Genomic DNA, 27930 nt, shown 5'->3' with positions numbered 1-27930 from the left:
AGTACGGGTAGGAATTGCTTCCACCCATTTGGAAACATAATCTACAGCTAACAATATATAAAAATATCCACTAGAATTTGGAAATGGACCTATGAAGTCAATGCCCCAAACATAAAAAATTTCACAGAAGAGCATATATTGTTGAGGCATCACATCCCTCTTGGATATGTTACCAAATTTCTGGCATGGGTGACAAGATTTACAAAACTCAGCAGCATCTCTAAAAAGAGTAGGCCACCAAAATCCACAGTCTAAGATCTTTCTAGCTGTTCGTTGGGGGCCAAAATGTCCTCCACTCTCAGATGAGTGGCAGGCCTCTAAAATAGACTGGAATTCTGATTGAAGTACACAACGTCTAATTATCTGGTCAGCGCCACATCTCTATAAATATCGGTCATCCCATATATAATATTTAGACTCGCTTTTCAGCTTGTCTCTTTGATGTTTAGAAAAATGTGGAGGAAATGTGCGGCTAACTAAATAATTAGCAACAGGTGCATACCAAGGGACTACCTCAGATACTGCTTGTAAGTTGTCAAAAGAAAAATTATCATCTATAGGAGTAGAATCATCCTTAATATGTTCAAGGCGACTCAAGTGGTCTGCTACTAAATTTTGATTACCACTCCTATCCTTGATTTCTAAATCAAATTCTTGTAACAGCAGTATCCAACGTATAAGTCTTGGTTTGGATTCCTTTTTAGCCAGTAAATACTTTAGAGCTGCATGGTCCGAATACACTACTACTCTAGTACCAAGTAAATAAGCCCAGAATTTATCCAGAGCAAAAACAATAGCAAGTAGTTATTTCTCAGTAGTAGTATAATTGGACTGGGCAGTGTCTAAAGTCTTAGACGCATAGGCAATAACAAAAGGATTCTTACCTTCACGCTGAGCCAGCGCTGCTCCTACTGCATGGTTGGAAGCATCGCACATGATTTCAAATGCCAGGTTCCAATCGGGTCCTCTCACAATTGGAGCTTGAGTTAGAGCAGTCTTTAGCTTATCAAATGCTTGTTTGCACTCCTCACTGAACTTAAACTCAATATCCTTTTGTAGTAATCTGGATAAGGGAAGTGCCACCTTACTAAAATCCTTAATAAATCTCCTGTAGAAACCTGCATGGCCAAGGAACGAACGGACTTCCCTCACAGAAGAGGGGTAAGGTAAACTAGAAATAACATTCACCTTTGCTGGGTCTACAGAAATGCCATTATTAGATACCACATGTCCTAATACAATCCTTTGCTTTACCATAAAATGACATTTTTCGAAATTTAATACAAGGTTTGTATTAATACATCTATCTAATACTCTAGATAATCCATCTAAGCAAAGGTTAAAAGAATCACCATAAACGCTAAAGTCGTCCATAAAAACTTCCATACAGTCCTCAATAAGATCAGAGAAAAGACTCATCATGCACCTTTGGAAAGTAGCTGGTGCATTGCACAAGCCAAATGGCATTCTTTTTTAAGCATAGGTCCCAAAAGGACATGTAAAAGTAGTCTTTTCCTGATCTTCAGGAGCTATATGAATCTGGAAATAACCTGTGTAACCATCTAAAAAGCAATAATGCGATTTACCTGACAGGCGATCCATCATTTGATCAATAAATGGAAGTGGATAGTAATCCTTACGAGTAGCTTGGTTGAGACACCTGTAATCAATGCAGACTCTCCACGCATTCTGAACTCTAGTTGCTATAAGCTCTCCATGCTCATTTTTCACTGTAGTGACTCCGGACTTCTTGGGCACCACTTGCACTGGGCTCACCCATTCACTGTCTGAAATGGGATATATGATACCAGCCTCCAATAGTCTGGTCACTTCCTTTTTTACAACTTCCAAGATGGTAGGATTCAATCTTCTTTGTGGTTGACGGACAGGTCTTGCTCCCTCTTCTAAAAATATTCTGTGCTCGCATATTTAAGGGTTGATTCCCATTATGTCTGCTAAACTCCACCCAATTGCCTTCTTATGCTTCCTCAACACATCAAGTAGCTGTTCTTCTTGTTGAGAAGTCAGTTCTCTTGCAATAATAACCGGAAACTTCTCCTCATCCTCAAGGTAAGCATATTTGAGATGTGGAGGGAGAGGTTTCAATTCTAACTTTTGATCGTGGACAGGCTCTGGGTTATCTGGGGCTTGTGAAAATGGTGAAGTGTCCTCATTGTAAGTTAAGAGGATCCCCACACTTGGACCTTGTCCAGTATGCCTCTCTTTAAACTCTTCCTTTTGAACTTTAGCCACACTTTCGTATATGACATCACACTGGAAGATAGAACGATCTTCTGGAGGGTTGTCAATGACTCCATTCAGATTGAAGATTACTATGCGGCCATCTATTTCAAAGGAGTATGTCCCTGAAAAAGCATCCAATTTGAATTTTGATGTCTTCAGGAATGGTCTTCCAAGTAGGATTGATGATGGCTTATCTGAATCATTATGGGGCATCTCCAAGATATAAAAATCAGTGGGAAATGTGAGCCCTTTAATATTCACCAAAACATCTTCAGCAACTCCAGCAACTGTAATAATGCTTTTATCTGCTAACACAAAACGAGCTGCCGAACTTTTTAAAGGAGGGAGCCTTAAAACATCATATATAGACAAAGGCATTATACTGACACATGCTCCTAAATCACACATGCAATCATAAATTACTACACCACCAATAGTACAACTAACTATGCAAGGACCTGGGTCACTACATTTTTCAGGTAATCCTCCCATTAAAGCAGATATAGAACTACCTAAAGGAATAGTTTCTAATTCATTAATTTTGTCTTTATGGATACATAAGTCTTTTAGAAACTGTGCATATTTAGGTACTTGCTGAATAACATCAAAAAGGGGAACATTTACCTCAACCTTTTTGAATATTTCTACCATTTTAGGATCAGGTTCCAGCTGCTTCCTAGGCGTCCTTGCAAGTTGTGGAAATGGAATGGGAGTAGTATTTTCTGTGGTGCCTGCACTTTTTTGTGCTTCTTTCTGTGGTGGAGCTATTTCTTCTTCAGCTATACCCTGTATATCCTCTTCCTCTCCAACATCTTTGATTTCTACCACCTCTTCAGCTGAGGCGTATTCTAGTGAGCTTGGTTCCTCCTGATTCCTCTCCTGCAGTGTGGTTCCGGACCTCAGGGTGATGGCATTAATGCCTCCCTTTGGATTGGGTAATGGTTGAGAGGGGATTCCAATGGTGCTTGAAGGTTGGTTATTGGAATTTTGTGCTGAACCAAGTTGTGTCATAAAAGCTTGCAGAGTAGAGGTGAAACCATTCAGACTGGCGTTAATACTGTTCACGATGGTATTTTCCATGGCCAGTTGTCTTTTCTCAAAAGCTTGTAACAATTCTTCATTAGAAGATACAGAAGAATGAGTAATTTAAGAGGGTTGCTGCTGATTGTTCGGTGGTCCTTGGTTTTGCCTCAGGTGAGGTGCTCGGTAAGGTTGATTTTGCTGCTTGTTATTGTAATTATTCCACCTCTGATTTCCCTGATTATCTCTGCCTCCCCTATTATTGTTGTCTCTCCAATTCTGGTTTGAATTGTCCTGCCATCCATGGTTATTATTTCCACTTTGATTGTACCCTTGGTTGGGGCAGTCATAGAAGTTGTGAGTGGATGTCACCATGTTGTCTTCTTGTTGGAGCTGCGGGCATTCATCTGTGTAATAGCTGTAATCAGCACAAATTCTGCAAATTCTTTGTGGGACTAGTTGTTGGTTTTGCTGCGGTTGAGTTTGCTGAGCTTGTTGATTTAACTGCATTTGCTTCAGCAGGTTGGTCATTTCACAGATGCTTCGATTTAGAGCAGCAGTCTCTATGCCAGAAGATACTTCTGCAACGGCCCTTGAACGGCCTTGCTTCTGTCTGTGGTTCCGAGTAGATTCAGCTAAATCACTGATCAATTTCCAAGCTTCATCAATGGTCTTGTACTTCTTCATAGACCCATTGCTGGCACTTTCCAATGTGGTCTTATCTTGGGGCCTCATACCTTGTGTGACATAGTTGAGTAGCACAATCTTGTCAATCATGTGGTGGGGGCATGCTTCCAGAAGATTATTGAAGCGCTCCCAGTATTCAAAGAGAGTCTCACTGTCATCCTGAATAATTGTAGAGATATCCTTCCTCAGTTTATCAGTAACTTCAGATGGGAAGAATTTCTCCAGGAACTCCTTTCTGAGTGTATCCCAGTTGGATACGTTTGCTAGAGGTTGAGTGTAGTACCACTCTCTTGCTTTTCCCTCAAGAGAGAACAGAAAAGCTTTCAGCAGAATTGAAGTTTCATCAGCGCCATCACGCCTAACAGTAGAACAGGCTGCCTGGAAATCTCTCAAGTGCTTGATAGGCTCTTGAGCAGGTAGGCCATGAAACTTCGGCATCAATTTAGCAGTGCCGTCTTTATTTCAAAATCTGTAGCTACCGTTGCATGATGCGCTTGAAACGGTTACAGTGTAAAATCAGGAGCTCCTTCCTCCTGAATGGTAATTCTTCTAGCTGCCATGTTTTCTGCACGTAAAACAACCGAATCAGTAGAACGGGGGCTAGTTTTTTCCTCAGATTCACTTTCAGATCCGCCCTCAGAGCGGACTAACCTACGCTGTTCTCGCCTTATTCGTGAAATTGTTCTTTCAATTTCAGGATCGAATATTAGCAAGCGTGGATCAGGAGGTGAACGTGTCATTTGACGGAAGAAATACGCAGCTCATAGTAGCAAAATTAAGTAAAATGCAAATAAATAAATTCGAATTAATAAAATAAGCACTCTATTGCAACTCCCCGGCAACGGCGCCAAAAATTGATGGAGATGCAGAAGCTGGTGAATTAAAAATTTATTAAAATGGTTGCGTTGCAAGTATAGTTCTTAACTCACCGAAAATCTGCCTATCAATTTAGAAATATGTCACTGAAAGTTTAAATTAAAATTACTGGGAGTTTTAAGTCCCAGGTCGTCTCCCAACGAGTTGTAGAAAAGTGTGCTGTTTTATTAATCAGATATTCCAAAAAGAGTTGAGCTAAGTAAATTGGGAATTAAATTGAGGAATTTTAAATAATAGAAATAAAAGGCCTTGATTGGGAATTGATTGGTTAGAATCTCTATCATTGATGGTGTGATTGTAAGATTAATTTATAATTAATAGTTCTTCCGTTTGGTTATCTCTTACTAGGTAAGAGAAAGTCAAACAAGTGAAAATGCCAGATCTGTTCACAAGTTGCAACTCACTTAGTTCAAAGGGATTGGCGTCGGTGACAGGATAGCAATCCAACATTCAACCCAATTACAAATTTTTCTTCCAATCCTTCCAACTCAAGAGTTCCTTTTTAATCAACTCCCCATCAAGTAATGAAACTACTCACTCAGTGTAAATAAAAAATCCATGGCATATGAAAGGGAATTAAAAGAAGACATGATTATTGGAATGGAAATTAAATTAAAAAGAAATAATCCTTGCATTAATTAATCATAAAAATATCTGAATGACAAAATTGAGCAAAACAAAGAACATGGAAGAATAAAACCAAGTTAAGAGAACAAACTAGAATGATGAAGTCTTGATGAGGAAATGACTCTTCGCAATGTTCCAATGCTAAGACCAATTGAAAATTAAAATTCTAAAAACTAGAGAGAAAAACCTAAGAGAGTGAAAAACTAGATCTAAAAAAACTACTCAATGAATGTGTCTCCCTTGTTTCTGCACATTCTCTGACTCTAGTCTGCTGTTCCGGGCCAAAAACTGGGCCGAAATAGGGTCCAAAGTCACTGGTTTCAGATTCTGCAGTTTATGCAGATCGCGCATGTCACGCGATCGCGTCGCTGGCGCTTTTCCTCTTCACGCGTTCGCGTCGTCCACGCTACCGCGTCGCATATGCTTTCCAATCCGCGCGGCCGCGCAAGCCATGCGGCCGCGTCACTGCAATTTACGCTCCTTCGCGCGGTCGCGTGAGCCATGCGACCGCGTCACTTTTCGTTGGTTATCTCCTTCAATTCTTGTGTTCCTTCTATTTTTGCTAGTTTCCTCTCCAATCTCTGTCTCATTCATGCCCTATAAAGCCTGAGACACTTGACACACAGATTACGGCATCGAATGGAATAAAGGAGAATTAAAATTAAATAATTAATGTCTCTAGGAAGCAATTTTCAAACATGTGATAAATTCAAGAAGGAAATCTAAATGCATGCTAAATTGATGAATAAGTGGGTAAGAATCATGACAAAACCACACAATTAAACACAATATAAACTATAAAATAGTGGTTTATCAGAGATATCCCGATCCAATCTCTAGGGTACATCTCATTATCCACCACCTTCAGAAAGGGAGCCAGGTCAAGGACACTAAGTGTTAAATTCTTCGTAGTCAACAAAAATTCGGCATACAATGCTCTAATAGGTCAGACAATCCTAAACTAACTTGCAGTCGTCGTTTCCACCCCGCATCTCTGCATGAAGTTCCTACAACCGAAGGAGTTGCCACCATTAAAGGAAATCAATGGCTAGCAAGGAAATGCTATAATGAAAGCCTCAGCTTGAAAGGGAGCTCAGAAGGCAAAGAAGTCAATACAACCGAGTTAGGCGGAGTCTGAATCCGAGAAGAATTACAACCCTAAACTGAAGGCAAAACAGAAGAGATACAAATCGAAGACCATCCCGACAAAACAAGCATTGGGCGAACCTTGAGGAAAGTCTAAAGAAAAAGTTTGTTGAATGGTTGAGGAAAAACTCCCACCTCTTTTTCTGGAAAGCCTTTGACATGCCGGGTGTTCATACCCTGACCGAGCTATGAGGTCCGGGTTGGATTAAAGCAAAACAACCGACCTCTTTAAAGGTTGGTCGACCAAAACAAGCTCTTCCCAAAGAGCTGGACCAAACTGCCATAGAAGCCCAAAACAAGCCCAAAGCAGAAGGTCACCACCTACTGAAAGGTGGCTGGCCAAAACATAGGTGATCTCACCTTCAAAAAAGATAAAGATAAGATAACAAACTTTTCTCAGGGAAGGTCACCCCACACTACTATAAATACACTGGAGCACCCATGTATAACTTATACTCCAATTCTACAAAAAAAACCTGCCTAAAGCCCGTGCTAACTTAAGCATCGAAGTCTCTTGCAGGTACCACCACCTCCGGTGATCAAGGATCAGCAGCACCTTAAGATCCAGCAAGTCGGACACAACAGCTCCGATCACATCAGAAGATCTCATCCAACATTGACCTTCAGTTTCAGGTAACCCTGGGAACATTGGGGTCATTGACGGGGAATCTGGAAGTCATCCCATCGACATGGAAAACAACCCTGCCAACGACCACAACTCTGGTCTGGAGGAAGGAACACCGCTGAAGAACATGGATGCTACTCCAAAGGATACACCCCAATCCAAGGGAGACAAGCAGACTCAAAATACATAAATTTTAGATACCATTTGTGAATAGCAGGATCCCCTCACACAGCTCGAACAAGAAGCCGAACGCCAACGCGAAGCTGAGCGAGATCTCCGACGAGAAACAAGACAGCGTCGAGAGCTGGAAGACAAACTCTCAAAGCTCGAAGCTGATCTCAAAGCTAAAACTGCTTGGACCAACCGCGAAGTCAGCCCCCACAAGGACCAAGACCTGTTCACAAAGGAGATCATGAAAGCTAAAGTCCCAAAAGACTTCAAAGCCCCTGACATGACCCCATACGACGGTACGTCTGATCTGAGCCATCATGTCAGCAATTACAGAAGTCAGATGTATCTCACGGATGCCTTAGATGCAATCCGTTGCAAAGCCTTCCCGACTACCTTGATCAAGACGGTAATAAAGTGGTTCGACAGCTTGCTGCCAAGGTCGATAACAAGCTTCGATGACCTTGCCAAGAAATTCTTAGCTAGATTCTCCATCCAGAAAGACAAAACCAAGCACGCTCCAAGCCTGCTAGGGATTCTAAAAGGATATTGGGAAAGCCTCTGCAGCTACATGGAGAAATTCAACAAAGCATGCCTTGACATACAGAACCTTTCTACAGAAGCAGCGATTATGGGACTCATCAATGGTCTACGAGAAGGACCCTTTAGTCACTCCATGTCCAAAAAACACCCCACGTCCTTGAACAAGGTACAAGAACGGGCAGAAAAATACATCAATATGGAGGAGAACTCCCGATTAAGAGAAACATCGAAGACCAAATTCTCCTACCTATCTCGGGACAAGGATAAAGAGTCCAGAAAAAAAGAAGACCAACTTACCGAGAAACCCAGAAAATACCACAACTACACTCCTCTTCAAGTATCCCTTGTGGATGTTTACCAAGAGATATGCAACACTGAGAAGATCTCACCCCCTCGCCCGATTAAACACAAGAGAAGAGGAAGTCAGCAGGAGTATTGCGAATACCACCAAATCTATGGGCATTCTACCAATGAGTGTTACGACTTGAAGAATGTCATTGAAAAGTTGGCACGAGAAGGGAGACTAGATCGGTTCTTAACCAATAGAACGGATGAATCAAAAAAGAGAAGAAGGGATGAAGAGGTCGGACGAGTTGAACGTCCCCCTCACACCCTTGAGAGACATATTCACATGATAAACGGGGGTTTCGCAGGAGGAGGGATCTCTAAGTCATTCCACAAAAGAGACCTCAAAGAGGTTTATCGCGTCGGAGAAGGGGACAGGTCACTCGACTTCCCCACTATTACCTTCACTCAAGAGGACGCTGCAGGCATCATACTGGGGCGTGACGACCCCATGGTCATTACCATCATACTCGCCAATGCCAATCTCCACCGAACGTTGGTAGATCAAGAAAGCTCTGCAGATATCCTATTCAAATCCGCCTTCGACAAGCTCGGCCTATAAGAGAAAGAGCTCAGAGCATATCCAAATAGCTTGTTCGTGCTCGGAAATGCCCCAATCCAGCCACTTGGGTACATCCCATTGTACACAACATTTGGAAAAAGAACACGGTCTAGAACACTGAGCATAGACTACATCGTAGTCGTCATGAGCTCCGCATATAACGCCCTCATAGGTCGGACAATGTTAAATCAGCTCGCCGCAGTGGTCTCCACTCCACACCTATGCCCGAGGCTCCCAACTACAGAAGGGATCGCTACCGTAAAGTGGGACCAAAAACTCGCGCGACGCTGTTACAACGAAAGTCTGAACCTTAAAGGCAACCCCAAAGGAAAAAAAACCAATACTATAGAACTCGGGGGAAACCGAGCTCGCGAAGAACTTCGCCCGCAACCGGAAGGTGAGACCAAAGAAGTTCAAATCAGAGACACTCCAGACAAATCAACAGACATAGGGGTAAATCTAAAAGGAGACCTAAAGGAGCTGCTAACAAAGCTTCTAAAGGATAATTCCAACCTCTTTGCATGGAAGGCCGCGGACATGCCTGGCATCGATCCCGGACTAATGTGCCATAAACTGGCAGTATGTCCTGAATCTCGGGTAGTAGAGGAACAGGTACAGGCTTTGCTGGAGGAAGGGTTCATAAGGGAAGTAAAGTACCTATTTTGGCTAGAAAATATAGGATTGGTCAAGAAGTCAAATGGGAAGTGGCGAATGTGCACTGATTACACCGACCACAACAAAGCCTGCCCAAAAGATCCCTACCCACTCCCAAACATTGACACACTAGTCGATGCTACATCGGGGTATAAGTACCTCTCCTTCATGGACGCTTATTCGGGATACAATCAAATCCCGATGTATCAACCCGACCAGGAGAAAACCTCATTCTTAACCCTAAGAGTAAACTACTGCTACAAAGTCATGCCCTTCGAACTCAAGAACGCAGGGGTTACATACTAGAGACTGATGAAGAAAGTTTTTGCCAATCACATCGGGAAGCTGATGGAGGTTTATGTAGATGACATGCTGGTAAAAACACAAAGAGAGGAAACGTTGTTATCCGATCTCACTGAAGTATTCAACACCATAAGAAAGCATGAGATGAGACTTAACCCTGCAAACTACACTTTTGCGGTAGAAGCTGGAAAATTCTTGGGCTTCATGCTCACCCAAATGGGAATTGAAGCAAACCCGAATAAGTGCCAAGCCATACTTAGCATGAAATGCCCGGCCTGTGTTAAAGAAGTCTAGCAGCTCAACGAAAGACTAGCGGCTCTATCTAGATTCCTAGCCGGATCGGCCTTAAGATCTCTCCCTTTCTATGGAACACTAAGGAAACAAAAGAGGTTTGAATGGATCTGAAGAGAGAACTTTTGCGTGGTCTAGAATTCAGAATAAATTCCCGTTGCATGTATAGCTTCTAAACCAACAAAAGTCCTTTCTTACAAACGTTTTGGTTGTCACAAGTAACAAACCCCTAAATAAATTGATAAGTATTCAAACCTCGGGTCGTCTTCTCAAGGAATTGCAGAGAGGTATGTTCTTATTATTGGTTATGGAAAAGTATATTTTTGGGGTTTTCAAAGGGGTTGAACAAGTAATGTAAAATAACAAGTCGTCAAAATAATAACAAGTAAAGCTCTTGGCAAGGTGTGAGAACTAGAAGTCCTATCACAGTTATCCTTATCAATTGTGACGAGAATTGGATTTTTCTCCTACTAAGTCAACCTCTAACTATGAAGGTAAGTTAAGTGGATGAATTAATTTTTATTCCTCAAGTCCTAATCTTTCTTTGGGAAAGGCTAAAGTTAGTGGAACTCGAATTAATTCTTGAAGAATTCCAATTTTCAGCCAACAATGAGTTTGATAACTCAAGAGTTACCGATTAATCAACCAAATCCAAAAGGAAAAAATCTAAATTAAATTAAAAGCATCAATAACATAAATAGAAGAAGGCAATCAAATTACGTTTAAACATAAATTCAAATTTAACATGAAAGAGTTCATAAATTAAATTGGAAAAATAAATAAAAGGAATAATAAACCTGGAACTCAGAAGAGATTGTAAGTTGAAATAATAATAAACCCTAATTTCTAGAAATCCTAATTCTAATCTTAATCCTAAGAGAGAGGAGAGAGCCTCTCTCTCTAAAAACTACATCTAAATTATGAACAGTGTGAATTATGAATGCATGATCTGAATTATTGGATTCCCCTACTTTATAGCCTCTAATCTGTGTTTTCTGGGCCGAAAACTGGGTCAGAAACAGCCCAGAAATCGCTGTTTACGAATTTAGCTACGCTGGTTTTTCGTCACTGCGACACGTCCGCATGGATCACGCATTCGCATCGCCTAGCGGTATGGCAACTATGGCAAATTATATATCAAATCGAAGCCCCAAATGTTAGCTTTCCAACGCAACTTGAACCGCGTCATTTTGACCTCTGTAGCTCAAGTTATGTTTGTTTGAGTGCAAAGAGGTCAGGCTAACAACTTAGCAGTTTCTTCAACTTCTTGTATTCCTTCCACTTTTGCATGCTTCCTTTCCATCCTCTGAGCCATTCCTGCCCTATAATCCCTGAAAACATGTATCAAGGTATCGAATGGTAATAAAGGATAATTAAATTTAATATTTCTAAAGCATAGAAAACATGTTTTCACATATATCATATCATGAGGAAGGAATTGTAAAACCATGCAAATAGTATGAATAAGTGTGCAAAGGCTTGATAAAAACCACTCAATTTAGCACAAGATAAACCATAAAATAGTGGTTTATCAATCTCCCCATACTTAAATATTAGCATGTCCTCATGCTAAGCTCAAGAGAAGCTATAAAGGAATGAAGAGGAATGGTAAAATGTATGAAATGCAACCTATCTATATGAATGCAAAAATGTTTCTATCTACTTGGTTAAAAGTAAGCAAGTTCTTCAAGACAAATATGAATCAATTCCACTAATTTAAGTTATACAATGAAAGACAAGTAAACTTGTAAGAAGATATCTCATGTAAGCAGGGAACATAGAATCAAGCACTGAACCCTCACTGGTAGTGTATATCACTCTAGTCTCTCTAGTGTATAGGGTAATCACTCTACTCTTCCCTAGTCATGCTTTCTAAACATTGTTCTTCATCTAACCAATCAAAAAGTATTTAATGTACCAATACAAACATCATGAGGTCTTTTCAAGGTTGTAATGGGGCCAAGGCAAGGGTGAGGATATATGTATGGCTAAGTGAGCTATAAATTGAATCCTTGACTAACATAAGCTCTCACATAAACACACACACACTCTATATAACTTCTTAAATCACGCCTAGCTACCCATAATTTTCACTTTTGTATCACATACTCATATACCAAACTTTTGATATTTCTTTACTTTTATCACATATGCATTGATCTTTCTATTAAAGCTTAACATTGGGGTAATTTTGTCCCCTTATTTATTGAATTTTTTTTTGAATCATAAAAATAAACATAACATTGTCAATGCACATGGATTTTTTATATTACTATTTTCTATTTTGGTTTTTCATGAGTCGGTTCTCAAATTCCCAATATTAGAAACATGATACATTCCCTTATTAACCCATGTTCCCAAAGTTTCCCCACACTTAGTTGATACACAATCTTTATCTTAAGCTAACCAAAGATTCAATTGGGATATTTAATTTGTTTTTCCGCTTAAGGCTAGTTATGTGGTTATAGAACAGAAGGGGATTAAAAAGCTCAAAGTGGCTAACAAAGGTGATTTAAAGGGTAGGCTTATTTGGGATAAGTAAGCCAAAACAAATAATGGCCTCAATCATATGCAAGCATGTAAATACACTAAATAATGGACATATAGGATGAAACAAAGTAAAGATTGCAATCATAGAGAAGAAAACACACAAGAATAAAATATTTATGGTTAAACAATGTAACCATGTAATTAAGCTCAAATCTCATAGGTTGTGTGTTCTTTAGCTCAAAAATCATGTTCCAAATACAACTTCAAACAAATTTAACACAAAAGTTTTGATTTAAATTACTGAATTTTTTTTTTAAAAATAGGGTCTTAAAAATAAATTTATTATTTTAACCAAGTAGTAACTAAATGCATAAAATCAAATAAAAATGCAATTAAACATGTAAATGCAACAATGAACTAACAAATAAAAATAAAAATTGGTGTTGAGAAGGACTAACTAACCCACGAAGATCGGTATCAGCCTCCCCACACTTAAAGATTGCACCGTCCTCGGTGCATGCAAAGCTGTGTAGATGGATTGGGGTTGTGGTTTCTCAGCTAGTGCTCTTTTTGTTCCTTTTCTTGCCGGTGGTTTGGGAGTAGCTTTCTTTTCACCCTTCTTGGTGGCCATCCTAAAAAGGAAAAAAGAAAGTAACTTTTAAAACTAAGGGTTAGAGCAAGGAAGAGGATAGTATAAGTGATAATCAATTCACGGTAAAGAAGGATGTTGTTAACGCATGGTCATGACTATATGTGAAAAGGTCATCAATGAAAATATAGCAAGTGCATGTAATGGCAATTAGATGCAAGATGTTTATTGGCATGCTGGCAAAGGCATGAGTAGTATAGATCAAGCACTAAATGTCCAAGTTAGATTATCATCTCTTTCAAACTAATAAGCTATTTGTATTGACAATTATATTTAATTAATAAAACATAAAAGGAGTTTTGTGAAAAGCAGGCATTAGAGTAGTAGAATAGAATAATTTAAAATAATGCATAATGCCATACAGGCTTTTTCACAAACACTTAGCATGCATGTTATATAAGGTATGGAAAATATTAATTTGGACATGCAAGCAATCCTATAAAAATAATATATAATTGTTAAACAAGTCCTAAACAATCCACAAGCAACATATAGAAATAATGACCCAAATAAATCTCCAACACCAATAGGAGGAAAAGAAAGAAAAAGAAAAAGAAAAAGAAGGGAAAAAAAGATTTAAATATGGGGAAGAAAAGATAAGATATTTGGCTGATCTGGAAAGTGGTGAGGCGCATGTGACGCGGACGCGTGGGGCACGCTTTCGCGCGAGTAGCACGTAAGTGAGGTGACGCGAGAGCGTCGGTCATGCGGACGTGTGACATGGTTTGTGCTAGTAGCACGAGGGCAGCCTCGCGCTCGCACAACTCTCTGTTCGAAAATCATATTGCCACTTTTGAAGGTGACGTGGTCGCGTGGTTGACGCGATTGCGTGGTTGACGCGATCACGTGGTTGACGCGATCGCGTGGATGGCTAAATTATGAAAACGGCGCAGACGCGTGGGGCACGCGTACGCGTGGTAGGGCTTGTGCGTCTAGCATGAGTCCAGCCCCATTCCAGCCCAACTTTCGGCCTTACACCCTTTTTAGGTCGATTTACAAGGCCATGCAGTCGCGTGGGTGACGCAGATGCGTGGGGAGGCTATTTCGTTAATGACGCGATCGCGTCATCCACGCGGTCGCGTGGATTAATTTGTGCCAAAGGCACGCCTCCAGCCATGCTCTCACGTGATGCTCTGTAAATTCTCTTTTCTTCCTAAGGCACAGGGGACGCGGACGCGTCGGTGACGCTGTCGCATCGCGTGCCCTTTTCTTCTTTTTTTTTTATATATATAATGCAGTATGTAGAATGCAATGTTTAATATGAATGCTATGCATGATTCCAGGCTCAATAAAAATTCAAAAACAGACTGAAATGGAAAAGGAACGATCATACCATGGTGGGTTGTCTCCCACCTAACACTTTTAGTTAAAGTCCTTAAGTTGGACATTTGGTGAGCTCCTTGTTATGGTGGCTTATGCTTGTACTGATCCAGGAATCCCCACCAATGTTTGTACTTGTAGTAGCCTCCGGGATCCCAAACTAGGCGTAGAAAGCCTTCAAGCAAGCTAAAGCAAGTGACAAGGCCCCAAGAGTATTGATTTCTAGATTGAATTCCGGGGTCCCAAACCTTACTTTTGCACCCGTCTTCTTGTTGATCATTAGTGTTCCAACCGGGTGGCAATCAATCTGAATTCTCACTAAAGCGGACAAACAACTTCCTAAACCCATTCTGTTGAGCTCTACACCAACCTTTGCATTTAAACTCAAAGCTTCCAACCATAATGAACTTTGCAGGACAATTCTTACTACTGACCATCTTCCTTTTACTCTTAATGCCAAAAAGAGCTCTAAGTTGACCATCCGTCTCTAGTAGCCCATATTCAAGTGGGAAAGTTAAGGATAAGGATAGGAATTTTACCCACTTGAATGTTGTGTTGGACGGTAATGGTCTTGGGAGAGATATTTCTAATGAATTTGCAAGCCCCACTCCCTTGTGCTTTTCTCTGACAACTTCCACCTCTTTGTAAGCTTCTTCAATTTCAACCTCTTCCTCTTGGTGGTTTTCTTCCAATTCAACCTCTTCTTCATTTTTTACCAAGGGCATGAGAGGTTGTGCTTCTTCTTCTTTAAACTCCATCTCTTGATCAACCTCTTCCAAGTTTTCAACCACGATATGCCTTGGAGGTTGGACATCCTCCTCAACATTAATTTCAAGCATCTTGAAAGGAGGCTTTATGAATGGAATTTCCAATGGAGGTTCAGCATCTCCTATGTCTTCAACCACTTCTTCTTCTTCAATAATTCTGGCTTCCTCCACTTGTTCCAGTACAAATTCATGCTCCTTACTATCCACCGGAGTTTTTAATGTCTCCTTCATGCTACGTTCTTCATTAGATTGTCCACATGAAGCCATGGGGGTTTCTTGAGTGTCCGAACGTCGGGAAGCTAATTGATTTTCGCTTGATTCAATTGATGAAGGGTTGCGTGAAATTGATCCACTGTTTCCTGGAAATGATCCTTTGACTCTTGTTCCTCCTTGATGATTATCTTTCCATGACAACTCCCTTCAATTGCTCCTTCATCTTCAAGGGTCTCTCCTACCTTCACCTTTAGTGCCTCCTCTAGCTCCTTATGAAGTATGGATTTGCAAAGATGATCCTCTCTCTCTTGTTCCATATCAATAGCATAATTGCGATCATCTTGCTCTTGGATTGATGGATGTGGGTGCTCTTCCATGGATGGTGGTGATGGGATGGAGAGATCATTCTGTGGTTGAAAAGGAAGTGCACTAGAGCTTGAGGGTTGATTGTTGAAGGTATTTGGTGGTCTGATTTGGGCGGCGAGAGCTTGTATAGTAGAGTTTAGATCGGCAAATGCTTTCTCCATGGAGGTTTGGGGTGGATAGGAGGGTTCATCTGTTGGGAGAAAATGTTTATAACACGGAGGTGGTTCCTCTTGATAAGGATATGGAGATGGTGCATATTGAGGTGGTGGTTCTGGGTATGGTTCATATGGTGGTTGGTGTGGTGGACAAGGGTTGGGGTCATATGGAGGTGAATGGTGGAGAGGGGCTTGTGAGTGTGGTGGTTCAAAGCTATGTTGAGGAGGTGGTTCATTGGCATATGATGGGGCTTGTTGGTAACTACAAGGGGGTCCACCATATCTATTAGCTTGGTATGCATTATAGAATGGTCTTCGTCCATGATATCTTGGAAGGTGTTGTTGCCTAAAGGGTTGATCAGATCCTCTTGGCTCCGTGCATCTTTGATTGCTTTGACCTTGATGCATATTCCTGTTATAGCTTCCTCTTCCTGCAACATAGTTGTAACCAGACTCATAGCCAAAGCGGTGAGATTTCATGGTAGTAAGAGAAAATAAAAACAAAATTAATAAAAAGAAAATATTTTGAAAAAAATTTGATTTTTTTTTAAAATAAGATAAGATATTTTTTTTAAAAAATATTTACAATAACCAATAATAAGGCACACGCTTGCAATTCCCCTGCAACGGCGCCGTTTTGAAGAGAGAACTTTTGCGTGGTTTAGAATTCAAAATAAATTCCCGTTGCAAGTATAGCTTCTAAACCAACAAAAGTCCTTTCTTACAAACGTTTTGGTTGTCACAAGTAACAAACCCCTAAATAAATTGATAACCGAAGTATTCAAACCTTGGGTCGTCTTCTCAAGGAATTGCAGGGAGATATGTTCTTATTATTGGTTATGGAAAAGTATATTTTTGGGGTTTTTAAAGGGGTTGAACAAGTAATGTAAAATAACAAGTCGTCAAAATAATAACAAGTAAAGCTCTTGGCAAGGTGTGAGAACTGGAAGTCCTATCACAGTTATCCTTATCAATTGTGATGAGAATTTGATTTTTCTCCCGCTAAGTCAATGGTGCACGAAATTGTGATCATCAATGGCGCCATCAACATGGTACGCTTATTGCAATCTCAACTCTTTATCACAACTCCGCACAACTAACCAGCAAGTGCACTGGGTCGTCCAAGTAATAAACCTTACGCGAGTAAGGGTCGATCCCACGGAGATTGTTGGTATGAAGCAAGCTATGGTCACCTTGTAAATCTTAGTCAGGCAGACTCAAATGGGTATAGATGATGAATAAAACATAAAGATAAAGATAGAGATACTTATGCAATTCATTGGTGGGAATTTTAGATAAGCGCATGAAGATGCTGTGTCCCTTCTGTCTCTCTGCTTTCCTACTGTCTTCATCCAATCCTTCTTACTCCTTTCCATGGCAAGCTCATGCAAGGGTTTCACCGTTGTCAGTGGCTACCTCCCATCCTCTCAGTGGAAATGTTCAACGCACCCTGTCACGGCACGGCTATCCATCTGTCGGTTCTCGATCAGGCCGGAATAGAATCCAGTGATTCTTTTGCGTCTGTCACTAACGCCCCGCCCTCAGGAGTTTGAAGCACGTCACAGTCATTCAATCATTGAATCCTACTCAGAATACCACAGACAAGGTTAGACCTTCCGGATTCTCTTGAATGCCGCCATCAGTTCTTGCCTATACCACGAAGACTCTGATCTCACGGAATGGCTGGCTCGGTTGTCAGGCGAGCACTCGGTTGTCAGGCGATCAACCATGCATCGCGTATCAGGAATCCAAGAGATATTCACCCAATCTAAGGTAGAACGGAGGTGGTTGTCAGTCACACGTTCATAGGTGAGAATGATGATGAGTGTCACGGATCATCACATTCATCAAGTTGAAGAACAAGTGATATCTTGGAACAAGAACAAGCTGAATTGAATAGAAGAACAATAGTAATTGCATTAATACTCGAGGTACAGCAGAGCTCCACACCTTAATCTATGGTGTGTAGAAACTCCACCGTTGAAAATACATAAGAACAAGGTCTAGGCATGGCCGTGAGGCCAGCCCCCAGATGATCTAAGAACTAGATGTCCAAAGATGAAAAATACAATAGTAAAAGGTCCTACTTATAGAGAACTAGTAGCCTAAGGTTTACAAAGATGAGTAAATGACATAAAAATCCACTTCCGGGCCCACTTGGTGTGTGCTTGGGCTGAGCAATGAAGCATTTTCGTGTAGAGACTCTTCTTGGAGTTAAACGCCAGCTTTTGTGCCAGTTTGGGCATTTAACTCCCACTTTGGTGCCAGTTCCGGCGTTTAACGCTGGAATTTCTGAAGGTGACTTTGAACGCAGGTTTGGGCCATCAAATCTTGGGCAAAGTATGGACTATCATATATTGCTGGAAAGCCCAGGATGTCTACTTTCCAACGCCGTTGAGAGCGCGCCAATTTGTTTCTGTAGCTCCAGAAAATCCACTTCGAGTGCAGGGAGGTCAGAATCCAACAGCATCTACAGTCCTTTTCAGTCTCTGAATCAGATTTTTGCTCAGGTCCCTCAATTTCAGCCAGAAAATACCTGAAATCACAGAAAAACACACAAACTCATAGTAAAGTCCAGAAAAGTGAATTTTAACTAAAAACTAATAAAAATATACTAAAAACTAAACCAAATATACTAAAAACATACTAAAAACAATGCCAAAAAGCGTACAAATTATCCGCTCATCACAACACCAAACTTAAATTGTTGCTTGTCCTCAAGCAACTGAAAATCAAATAAGATAAAAAGAAGAGGATATGCAATGAATTCCAAAAACATCTATGAAGATCAGTATTAATTAGATGAGCGGGGCTTTTAGCTTTTTGCCTCTGAACAGTTTTGGCATCTCACTCTATCCTTTGAAACTCAGAATGATTGGCTTCTTTAGGAACTCAGAATCCAGATAGTGTTATTGATTCTCCTAGCTAAGTATAATGATTCTTGAACACAGCTACTTATTGAGTCTTGGCTGTGGCCCAAAGCACTCTGTCTTCCAGTATTACCACCGAATACATACATGCCACAGACTCATAATTGGGTGAACCTTTTCAGATTGTGACTCAGCTTTGCTAAAGTCCCCAATTAGAGGTGTCCAGGGTTCTTAAGCACACTCTTTTTGCCTTGGATCACAACTTTATTTCTTTCTTTTTCTTTCTCTCTTTTTCTTCCTTTTTTTTTGTCTCTTTTTTTTCGTTTTTTTTTCTTTTTTTTTGTATTCACTGCTTTTTCTTGCTTCAAGAATCATTTTTATGATTTTTCAGATCCTCAGTAATATGTCTCTTTTTTCATCATTCTTTCAAGAGCCAACATTCATGAACCACAAATTCAAAAGACATATGCACTGTTTAAGCATACATTCAGAAAACAAAAGTGTTGCCACCACATCAAAATAATTAAACTGTTATAAAATTCAAAATTCATGCAATTCTTTTTCTTTTTCAATTAAGAACAATTTTTTTTTATTCAAGAAAGGTGATGGATTCATAGGACATTCATAACTTTAAGGCATAGACACTTAAGACACTAATGATCATAAGACACAAACATGGATAAACATAAGCATGAAAATTCGAAAAACAAGAAAACAAAGAACAAGGAGATTAAAGAACGGGTCCACCTTAGTGATGGCGGCTTGTTCTTCCTCTTGAAGATCTTATGGAGTGCTTGAGCTCCTCAATGTCTCTTCCTTGTCTTTGTTGCTCCTCTCTCATGATTCTTTGATCTTCTCTAATTTCATGGAGGAGGATGGAATGTTCTTGGTGCTCCACCCTTAGTTGTCCCATGTTGGAACTCAATTCTCCTAGGGAGGTGTTCAGTTGCTCCCAATAGTCTTGTGGAGGAAAGTGCATCCCTTGAGGCATCTCAGGGATCTCATGATGAGAGGGGTCTCTTGTTTGCTCCATCCTTTTCTTAGTGATGGGCTTATCCTCATTAATGGGGGTGTCTCTTTCTATGTCAACTCCAACTGAATAACAGAGGTGACAAATGAGGTGAGGAAAGGCTAACCTTGCCAAGGTGGAGGACTTGTCCGCCACCTTATAGAGTTCTTGGGCTATAACCTCATGAACTTCCACTTCTTCTCTAATCATGATGCTATGAATCATGATGGCCCGGTCTAGAGTAACTTCGGACCGGTTGCTAGTGGGAATGATTGAGCGTTGGATAAACTCCAACCATCCACTAGCCACGGGCTTGAGGTCATGCCTTCTTAGTTGAACCGGCTTCCCTCTTGAATCTCTCTTCCATTGGGCGCCCTCTTCACAAATGTCAGTGAGGACTTGGTCCAACCTTTGATCAAAGTTGACCCTTCTAGTGTAAGAATGTTCATCTCCTTACATCATAGGAAAGTTGAATGCTAACCTTACATTTTCCGGACTAAAATCCAAGTATTTTCCCCGAACCATAGTAAGCCAATTCTTTGGATCCGGGTTCACACTTTGATCATGGTTCTTGGTGATCCATGCATTGGCATAGAACTCTTGAACCATTAAGATTAAGAATTGTTGAATGGGGTTGGTAAGAACTTCCCAACCTCTTCTTCGGATCTCATGTCGGATCTCCGGATATTCACTCTTTTTGAGTGAAAAAGGGACCTCGGGGATCACCTTCTTCAAGGCCACAACTTCATAGAAGTGGTCTTGATGCACCCTTGAGATGAATCTCTCCATCTCCCATGACTCGGAGGTGGAAGCTTTTGCCTTCCCTTTCCTCTTTCTAGAGGTTTCTCCGGCCTTGGATGCCATAAATGGTTATGGAAAAACAAAAAGCAATGCTTTTACCACACCAAACTTAAAAGGTTTGCTCGTCTTCGAGCAAAAGAAGAAAGAAGAGAGTTGAAGAAGAAGAAATGAGGAAGAAGGGAATGGCTTTGTGTTCGGCCAAAGAGGGGGAGAAGTGGTGTTTAGGTTGTGTGAAAATGAAGGAGTGAAGAAGGGTTTATATAGGAGAGGGGGACTCATGGTTCGGACATGTATGGGTGGGTTTGGGAGGGAAAGTGGTTTGAATTTGAATGGTGAGGTAGGTGGGGTTTTATGAAGGATGGATGTGAGTGGTGAAGAGAAAGATGGGATTTGATAGGTGAAGGGTTTTTGGGGAAGAGGTATGGAGGTGATTGGTGAATGGGTGAAGAAGAGAGAGGGTGGTGGGGTTGGTGGGGATCCTGTGGGGTCCACAGATCCTAAGGTGTTAAGGTAAAGTCATCCCTGCACCAAATGGCATGCAAAATTGCGTTTTGAGCCAATTCTGGCATTAAACGCCGGGCTGGTTCCCATTTCTGGCGTTTAACGCTAGGTTCTTGCCCTTTCCTGGCGTTTAACGCCAGTCTGGTGCCCCTTTCTGGCGTTAAACGCCCAGAATGGTGCCAGACTGGGCGTTTAACGCCAACGCCAGTAGGTTCTTCCTCCAGGGTGTGCTGTTTTTCTTCCTGTTTTTCATTATGTTTTTGCTTTTTCAATTGATTTTTGTGACTTCTCATGATCATCAACCTACAGAAAACATAAAATAACAAAGGAAAATAGATAAAATATGACATTGGGTTGCCTCCCAACAAACGCTTCTTTAATGTCAGTAGCTTGACAGAGGGCTCTCATGGAGCCTCACATTTTCTCAGAGCAATGTTGGAACCTCCCAACACCAAACTTAGAGTTTGAATGTGGGGGTTCAACACCAAACTTAGAGTTTGGTTGTGGCCTCCCAACACCAAACTTAGAGTTTGACTGTGGGGGCTCTGTTTGACTCTGATTTGAGAGAAGCTCTTCATGCTTCCTCTCCATGGTGACAGAGGGATATCCTTGAGCTTTAAACACAAAGGATTCTTCATTCACTTGAATGATCAGTTCACCTCCATCAACATCAATCACAGCCTTTGCTGTGGCAAGGAAGGGTCTGCCAAGGATGATGGATTCATCCATGCACTTCCCAGTCTCTAGGACTATGAAATCAGCAGGGATGTAATGGTCTTCAATCTTTACCAGAACATCCTCTACAAGTCCATAAGCTTATTTTCTTAAATTGTCTGCCATCTCTAGTGAGATTCTTGCAGCTTGTATCTCAAAGATCCCTAGCTTCTCCATTACAGAGAGAGGCATGAGGTTTACACTTGACCCTAAGTCACACAGAGCCTTCTTGAAGGTCATGGTGCCTATGGTACAAAGTAGTGAAAACTTCCCAGGGTCTTGTCTCTTTTGATGTAATTTCTGCCTAGACAAGTCATCCAGTTCTTTGGTGAGCAAAGGAAGTTTGTTCTCCCAAGTCTCATTTCCAAATAACTTGTCATTTAGCTTCATGATTGCTCCAAGGTATTTAGCAACTTGCTATTCAGTGACATACTCTTCCTCTTCAGAAGAAGAATACTCATCAGAGCTCATGAAAGGCAGAAGTAAGTCCAATGGAATCTCTATGGTCTCATTTTGAGCCTCAGATTCCCATGGTTCCTCATTAGGGAACTCATTGGAGGCAAGTGCACGCCCATTGAGGTCTTCCTTAGTGGCGTTCACTCCCTCTCCTTCCTCTCCAAATTCGGCCATATTGATGGCTTTGCACTCTCCTTTTGGATTTTCTTCTGTATTGCTTGGAAGAGTACTAGGAGGGAGTTCAGTAATTTTCTTGCTCAGCTGTCCCACTTGTGCCTCCAAATTCCTAATGGAGGACCTTGTTTCAGTCATGAAACTTTGAGTGGTTTTGACTAGATCAGAGACCATGGTTGCTAAGTCAGAGTTGTTCTGCTTAGAATTCTCTGTCTGTTGCTGAGAAGATGATGGAAAAGGCTTGCCATTGCTAAACCTGTTTCTTCCACCATTATTGTAGTTGAAACCTTGTTGAGGTCTCTGTTGATCCTTCCATGAGAAATTTGGATGATTTCTCCATGAAGAATTATAGGTGTTTCCATAGGGTTCTCCTAGGTAATTCACCTCTTCCATTGAAGGGTTCTCAGGATCATAGGCTTCTTCTTCAGATGAAGCATCCTTAGTACTGCTTGGTGCATTTTGCATTCCAGGCAGACTTTGAGAAATCAAATTGACTTGTTGAGTCAATATCTTGTTCTGAGCCAGAATGGCATTCAGAGTATCAATCTCAAGAACTCCTTTCTTCTGATTAGTCCCATTGTTCACAGGATTCCTTTCAGAAGTGTACATGAATTGGTTATTTGCAACCATTTCAATCAGCTCTTGAGCTTCTGTAGGCGTCTTCTTCAAATGAAGAGATCCTCCAGCAGAGCTATCCAAAGACATCTTGGACAGTTCAGAGAGACCATCATAGAAAATACCTATGATGCTCTATTCAGAAAGCATGTCAGAGGGACATTTTCTGATCAATTATTTGTATCTTTCCCAAGCTTCATAGAGGGATTCTCCTTCCTTCTGTCTGAAGGTTTGGACTTCCACTCTAAGCTTACTCAATTTTTGAGGTGGAAAGAACTTTGCCAAGAAGGCATTGACTAGCTTTTCCCATGAGTCCATGCTTTCTTTAGGTTGTGAGTCCAACCATGTCATAGCTCTGTCTCTTACAGCAAAAGGGAATAACATAAGTCTGTAGAGCTCAGGGTCAACCCCATTAGTCTTGACAGTGTCACAGATTTGCAAGAATTCAGCTAAGAACTGATGAGGATCTTCCAATGGAAGTCCATGGAACTTGCAATTCTGTTGCATTAGAGAAACTAATTGAGGCTTAAGCTCAAAGTTGTTTGCTCCAATGGCATGGATAGAGATGCTTCTCCCATAAAAGTCGGGAGTAGGTGCAGTAAAGTCACCCAGCACCTTCCTTGCATTGTTTGCATTGTTGTTGTTTTCGGCTGCCATGTCTTCTTCTTTGAAGATTTCTTTTAGGTCCTCTACAGAGAGTTGTGCCTTAGCTTCTCTTAGCTTTCGCTTCAAGGTCCTTTCAGGTTCAGGGTCAGCTTCAACAAGAATGCTTTTGTCTTTGTTCCTGCTCATATGCAAGAGAAGAGAACAAGAAAATATGGAATCCTCTATGTCACAATATAGAGATTCCTTGAGGTGTCAGAGGAAAAGAAAAATAGAAGAAAGAGGTAGAAGAATTCGAACTTAGTTAGACAGAGTTCAAATTGTGCATTGAGGAGGAGTGGTGCTCCATAAATAGAAGGATGTGAGAAGAGGGGAAGAGCTTTTTCGAAAATTAATTAAAAAGATTTTAAAATCATTTTGAAAAACTTTAATTTGATTTTCGAAAGTCAAGAGTGAGAAAGGGATCAAGTAATTTTTGAAAAAGATTTTGAAATTAGAAATCAAAAAGATTTGATTGAAAACTATTTTGAAAAAGATGAGGTTAAGAAGATATGATTGGTTTTAAAAAATATGTGATTGAGAAGATATGATTTGAAAACAATTTTAAAAATATTTGATTTTAAAAATTAATAACTTGGCTATCAAGAAAAGATATGATTCAAACATTAAACCTTTCTCAACAGAAAAGGCAACATACTTGAAATGTTCAATCAAATCATTAATTGTTAGCAAGTATCTTTGAAAAAGGAAAGAAATTGATTTTGAAAACATTTGATTGAAAAGATATGATTTGAAAAAGATTTGGTTTTGAAAAACTTTGAAAACTTGAAAAAAAAAATTGATTTCAAAACTAAATCCTCCCCCTTGTGCCATCCTGGCGTTAAACGCCCAGAATGGTGGACATTCTGGCGTTTAACGCCCAATGCACTACCTTTTTGGGCGTTAAACGCCCAACCAGGCACCCTGGCTGGCGTTTAAACGCCAGTCTGTCCTTCTTCACTGGGCGTTTTGAACGCCTAGCTTTTTCTGTGTATTTCCTCTGCTGCATGTTCTGAATCTTCAGTTCCCTGTACTATTGACTTGAAAATAGAACCAAGATCAAATAAACAATGCATGCAAGACACCAAACTTAAATTTAGACACTAGACTCAAACAAGAAACATAAAATATTTTTTGGTTTTTATGATTTTGAAAATCTTTTTTTTGGATTTTTCGAAAATTATATGGAAATAGAAAATAAAGGTTTCAGAATTCTTAATGAGAATTCCAGGAATCATGCAATGTTAGTCTAAAGCTTTAGTCCAAAGGAATTAGACATGGCTAGCCAAGCTTCAGCAGGACATTGCATTCAAGAGCTAAATTGATGAAAATCAATCAGCTTTGATGATGATAAGAACATCACCTTGACACACTAGAATGCGTTCTTAAGAACTCTGAAGAAAAATACCTAATCTAAGCAACAAGATGAACCGTCAGTTGTCCAAACTCAAACAATCCCCGGCAACGGCGCCAAAAACTTGGTGCACGAAATTGTGATCATCAATGGCGCCATCAACATGGTACGCTCATTGCAATCTCAACTCTTTATCACAACTCCGCACAACTAACCAGCAAGTGCACTGGGTCGTCCAAGTAATAAACCTTACGCGAGTAAGGGTCGATCCCACGGAGATTGTTGGTATAAAGCAAGCTATGGTCACCTTGTAAATCTTAGTCAGGCAGACTCAAATGGGTATAGATGATGAATAAAACATAAAGATAAAGATAGAGATACTTATGCAATTCATTGGTGTGAATTTCAGATAAGCGCATGAAGATGCTGTGTCCCTTCCGTCTCTCTGCTTTCCTACTGTCTTCATCCAATCCTTCTTACTCCTTTCCGTGGCAAGCTCATGCAAGGGTTTCACCGTTGTCAGTGGCTACCTCCCATCCTCTCAGTGGAAATGTTCAACGCACCCTGTCACGGCACGGCTATCCATCTGTCGGTTCTCGATCAGGCCGGAATAGAATCCAGTGATTCTTTTGCGTCTGTCACTAACGCCCCGCCCTCAGGAGTTTGAAGCACGTCACAGTCATTCAATCATTGAATCCTACTCAGAATACCACAGACAAGGTTAGACTTTCCGGATTCTCTTGAATGCCGCCATCAGTTCTTGCCTATACCACGAAGACTCTGATCTCACGGAATGGCTGGCTCGGTTGTCAGGCGAGCACTCGGTTGTCAGGCGATCAACCATGCATCACGTATCAGGAATCCAAGAGATATTCACCCAATCTAAGGTAGAACGGAGGTGGTTGTCAGTCACACGTTCATAGGTGAGAATGATGATGAGTGTCACGGATCATCACATTCATCAAGTTGAAGAACAAGTGATATCTTGGAACAAGAACAAGCTGAATTGAATAGAAGAACAATAGTAATTGCATTAATACTCGAGGTACAGCAGAGCTCCACACCTTAATCTATGGTGTGTAAAAACTCCACCGTTGAAAATACATAAGAACAAAGTCTAGGCATGGCCGTGAGGCCAGCCCCCAGATGATCTAAGAACTAGATGTCCAAAGATGAAAAATACAATAGTAAAAGGTCCTACTTATAGAGAACTAGTAGCCTAAGGTTAACAAAGATGAGTAAATGACATAAAAATCCACTTCCGGGCCCACTTGGTGTGTGCTTGGGCTGAGCAATGAAGCATTTTCGTGTAGAGACTCTTCTTGGAGTTAAACGCCAGCTTTTGTGCCAGTTTGGGCGTTTAACTCCCACTTTGGTGCCAGTTCCGGCGTTTAACGCTGGAATTTCTGAAGGTGACTTTGAACGCCGGTTTGGGCCATCAAATCTTGGGCAAAGTATGGACTATCATATATTGCTGGAAAGCCCAGGATGTCTACTTTCCAACGCCGTTGAGAGCGCGCCAATTGGGCTTCTGTAGCTCCAGAAAATCCACTTCGAGTGCAGGGAAGTCAGAATCCAACAGCATCTACAGTCCTTTTCAGTCTCTGAATCAGATTTTTGCTCAGGTCCCTCAATTTCAGCCAGAAAATACCTGAAATCACAGAAAAACACACAAACTCATAGTAAAGTCCAGAAAAGTGAATTTTAACTAAAAACTAATAAAAATATACTAAAAACTAAACCAAATATACTAAAAACATACTAAAAACAATGCCAAAAAGCGTACAAATTATCCGCTCATCAGTCAACCTCTAACTATGAAGGTAAGTTTAGTGGATGAATTAATTTTTATTCCTCAAGTCCTAGTCTTTCTTTGGGAAAGGCTAGAGTTAGTGGAACTCGAATTAATTCTTGAAGAATTCCAATTTTCAGTCAACAATGAGTTTGATAACTCAAGAATTACCGATTAATCAACCAAAGCCAAAATGGAAAAATCTAAATTAAATTAAAAGCATCAATAACATAAATAGAAGAAGGCAATCAAATTACGTTTAAACATAAATTCAAATTTAACATGAAAGAGTTCATAAATTAAATTGGAAAAATAAATAAAAGGAATAATAAACCTGGAACTCAGAAGAGATTGTAAGTTGAAATAATAATAAACCCTAATTTCTAAAAATCCTAATTCTAATCCTAATCATAAGAGAGAGGAGAGAGCCTCTCTCTCTAAAAACTACATCTAAATTATGAAAAGTGTGAATTATGAATGCATGATCTGAGTTATTGGATTCTCCCACTTTATTGCCTCTAATCTGTGTTTTCTCGGCCAAAAACTGGGTCAGAAACAGCCCAGAAATCGCTGTTTACGAATTTAGCTACGCTGGTTTTTTGTCACTGCGACGCGTCTGCGTGGATCACGCGTTCGCATCACCTAGCGGTATGGCCACTATGGCAAATTATATATCAAATCGTAGCCCCGGACGTTAGCTTTCCAACGCTACTTGAACCGTGTCATTTGGACTTTTGTAACTCAAGTTATGTCCGTTTGAATGCAAAGAGGTCAGGCTGACAGCTTAGCAGTTTCTTCAACTTCTTGTATTCCTTCAACTTTTTCATGCTTCCTTTCCATCCTCTAAGCCATTCCTGCCCTATAATCCCTGAGGAAGGAATTGTAAAACCATGCAAAGGCTTGATAAAAACCACTGAAATGAGCACAAGATGAACCATAAAATAGTGGTTT

General features: G+C 40.5%; 1 protein-coding gene and 2 non-coding genes across 3 annotated transcripts; all 3 read left to right on the top strand.

The window, feature by feature from the left end:
- The first annotated feature begins 4035 nt into the window (after positions 1–4035).
- On the top strand, positions 4036–4143 carry LOC130983345 (small nucleolar RNA R71). Its single transcript, XR_009087341.1, has one exon. It is a non-coding gene; the product is annotated as a small nucleolar RNA R71 (small nucleolar RNA).
- Positions 4144–7289: 3146 nt separating this feature from the next.
- Positions 7290–8843, top strand: LOC130980986 (uncharacterized). The gene is made up of 2 exons (XM_057904629.1): positions 7290–7358; positions 7443–8843. Exons 1-2 carry the CDS (start codon positions 7290–7292, stop codon positions 8841–8843), a joined length of 1470 nt encoding a protein of 489 aa, XP_057760612.1.
- Positions 8844–23335: 14492 nt separating this feature from the next.
- LOC130984185 (small nucleolar RNA R71) lies at positions 23336–23443 on the top strand. Its single transcript, XR_009088135.1, has one exon. It is a non-coding gene; the product is annotated as a small nucleolar RNA R71 (small nucleolar RNA).
- Positions 23444–27930: the final 4487 nt, after the last annotated feature.

This window comes from Arachis stenosperma, chromosome 5 (assembly GCF_014773155.1).
Source record: "Arachis stenosperma cultivar V10309 chromosome 5, arast.V10309.gnm1.PFL2, whole genome shotgun sequence".
Taxonomy (NCBI): domain Eukaryota; kingdom Viridiplantae; phylum Streptophyta; class Magnoliopsida; order Fabales; family Fabaceae; genus Arachis; species Arachis stenosperma.
The sequence above is the reverse complement of the archived record's forward strand: the minus strand, read 5'-3'. Positions and strand labels throughout refer to the sequence as shown.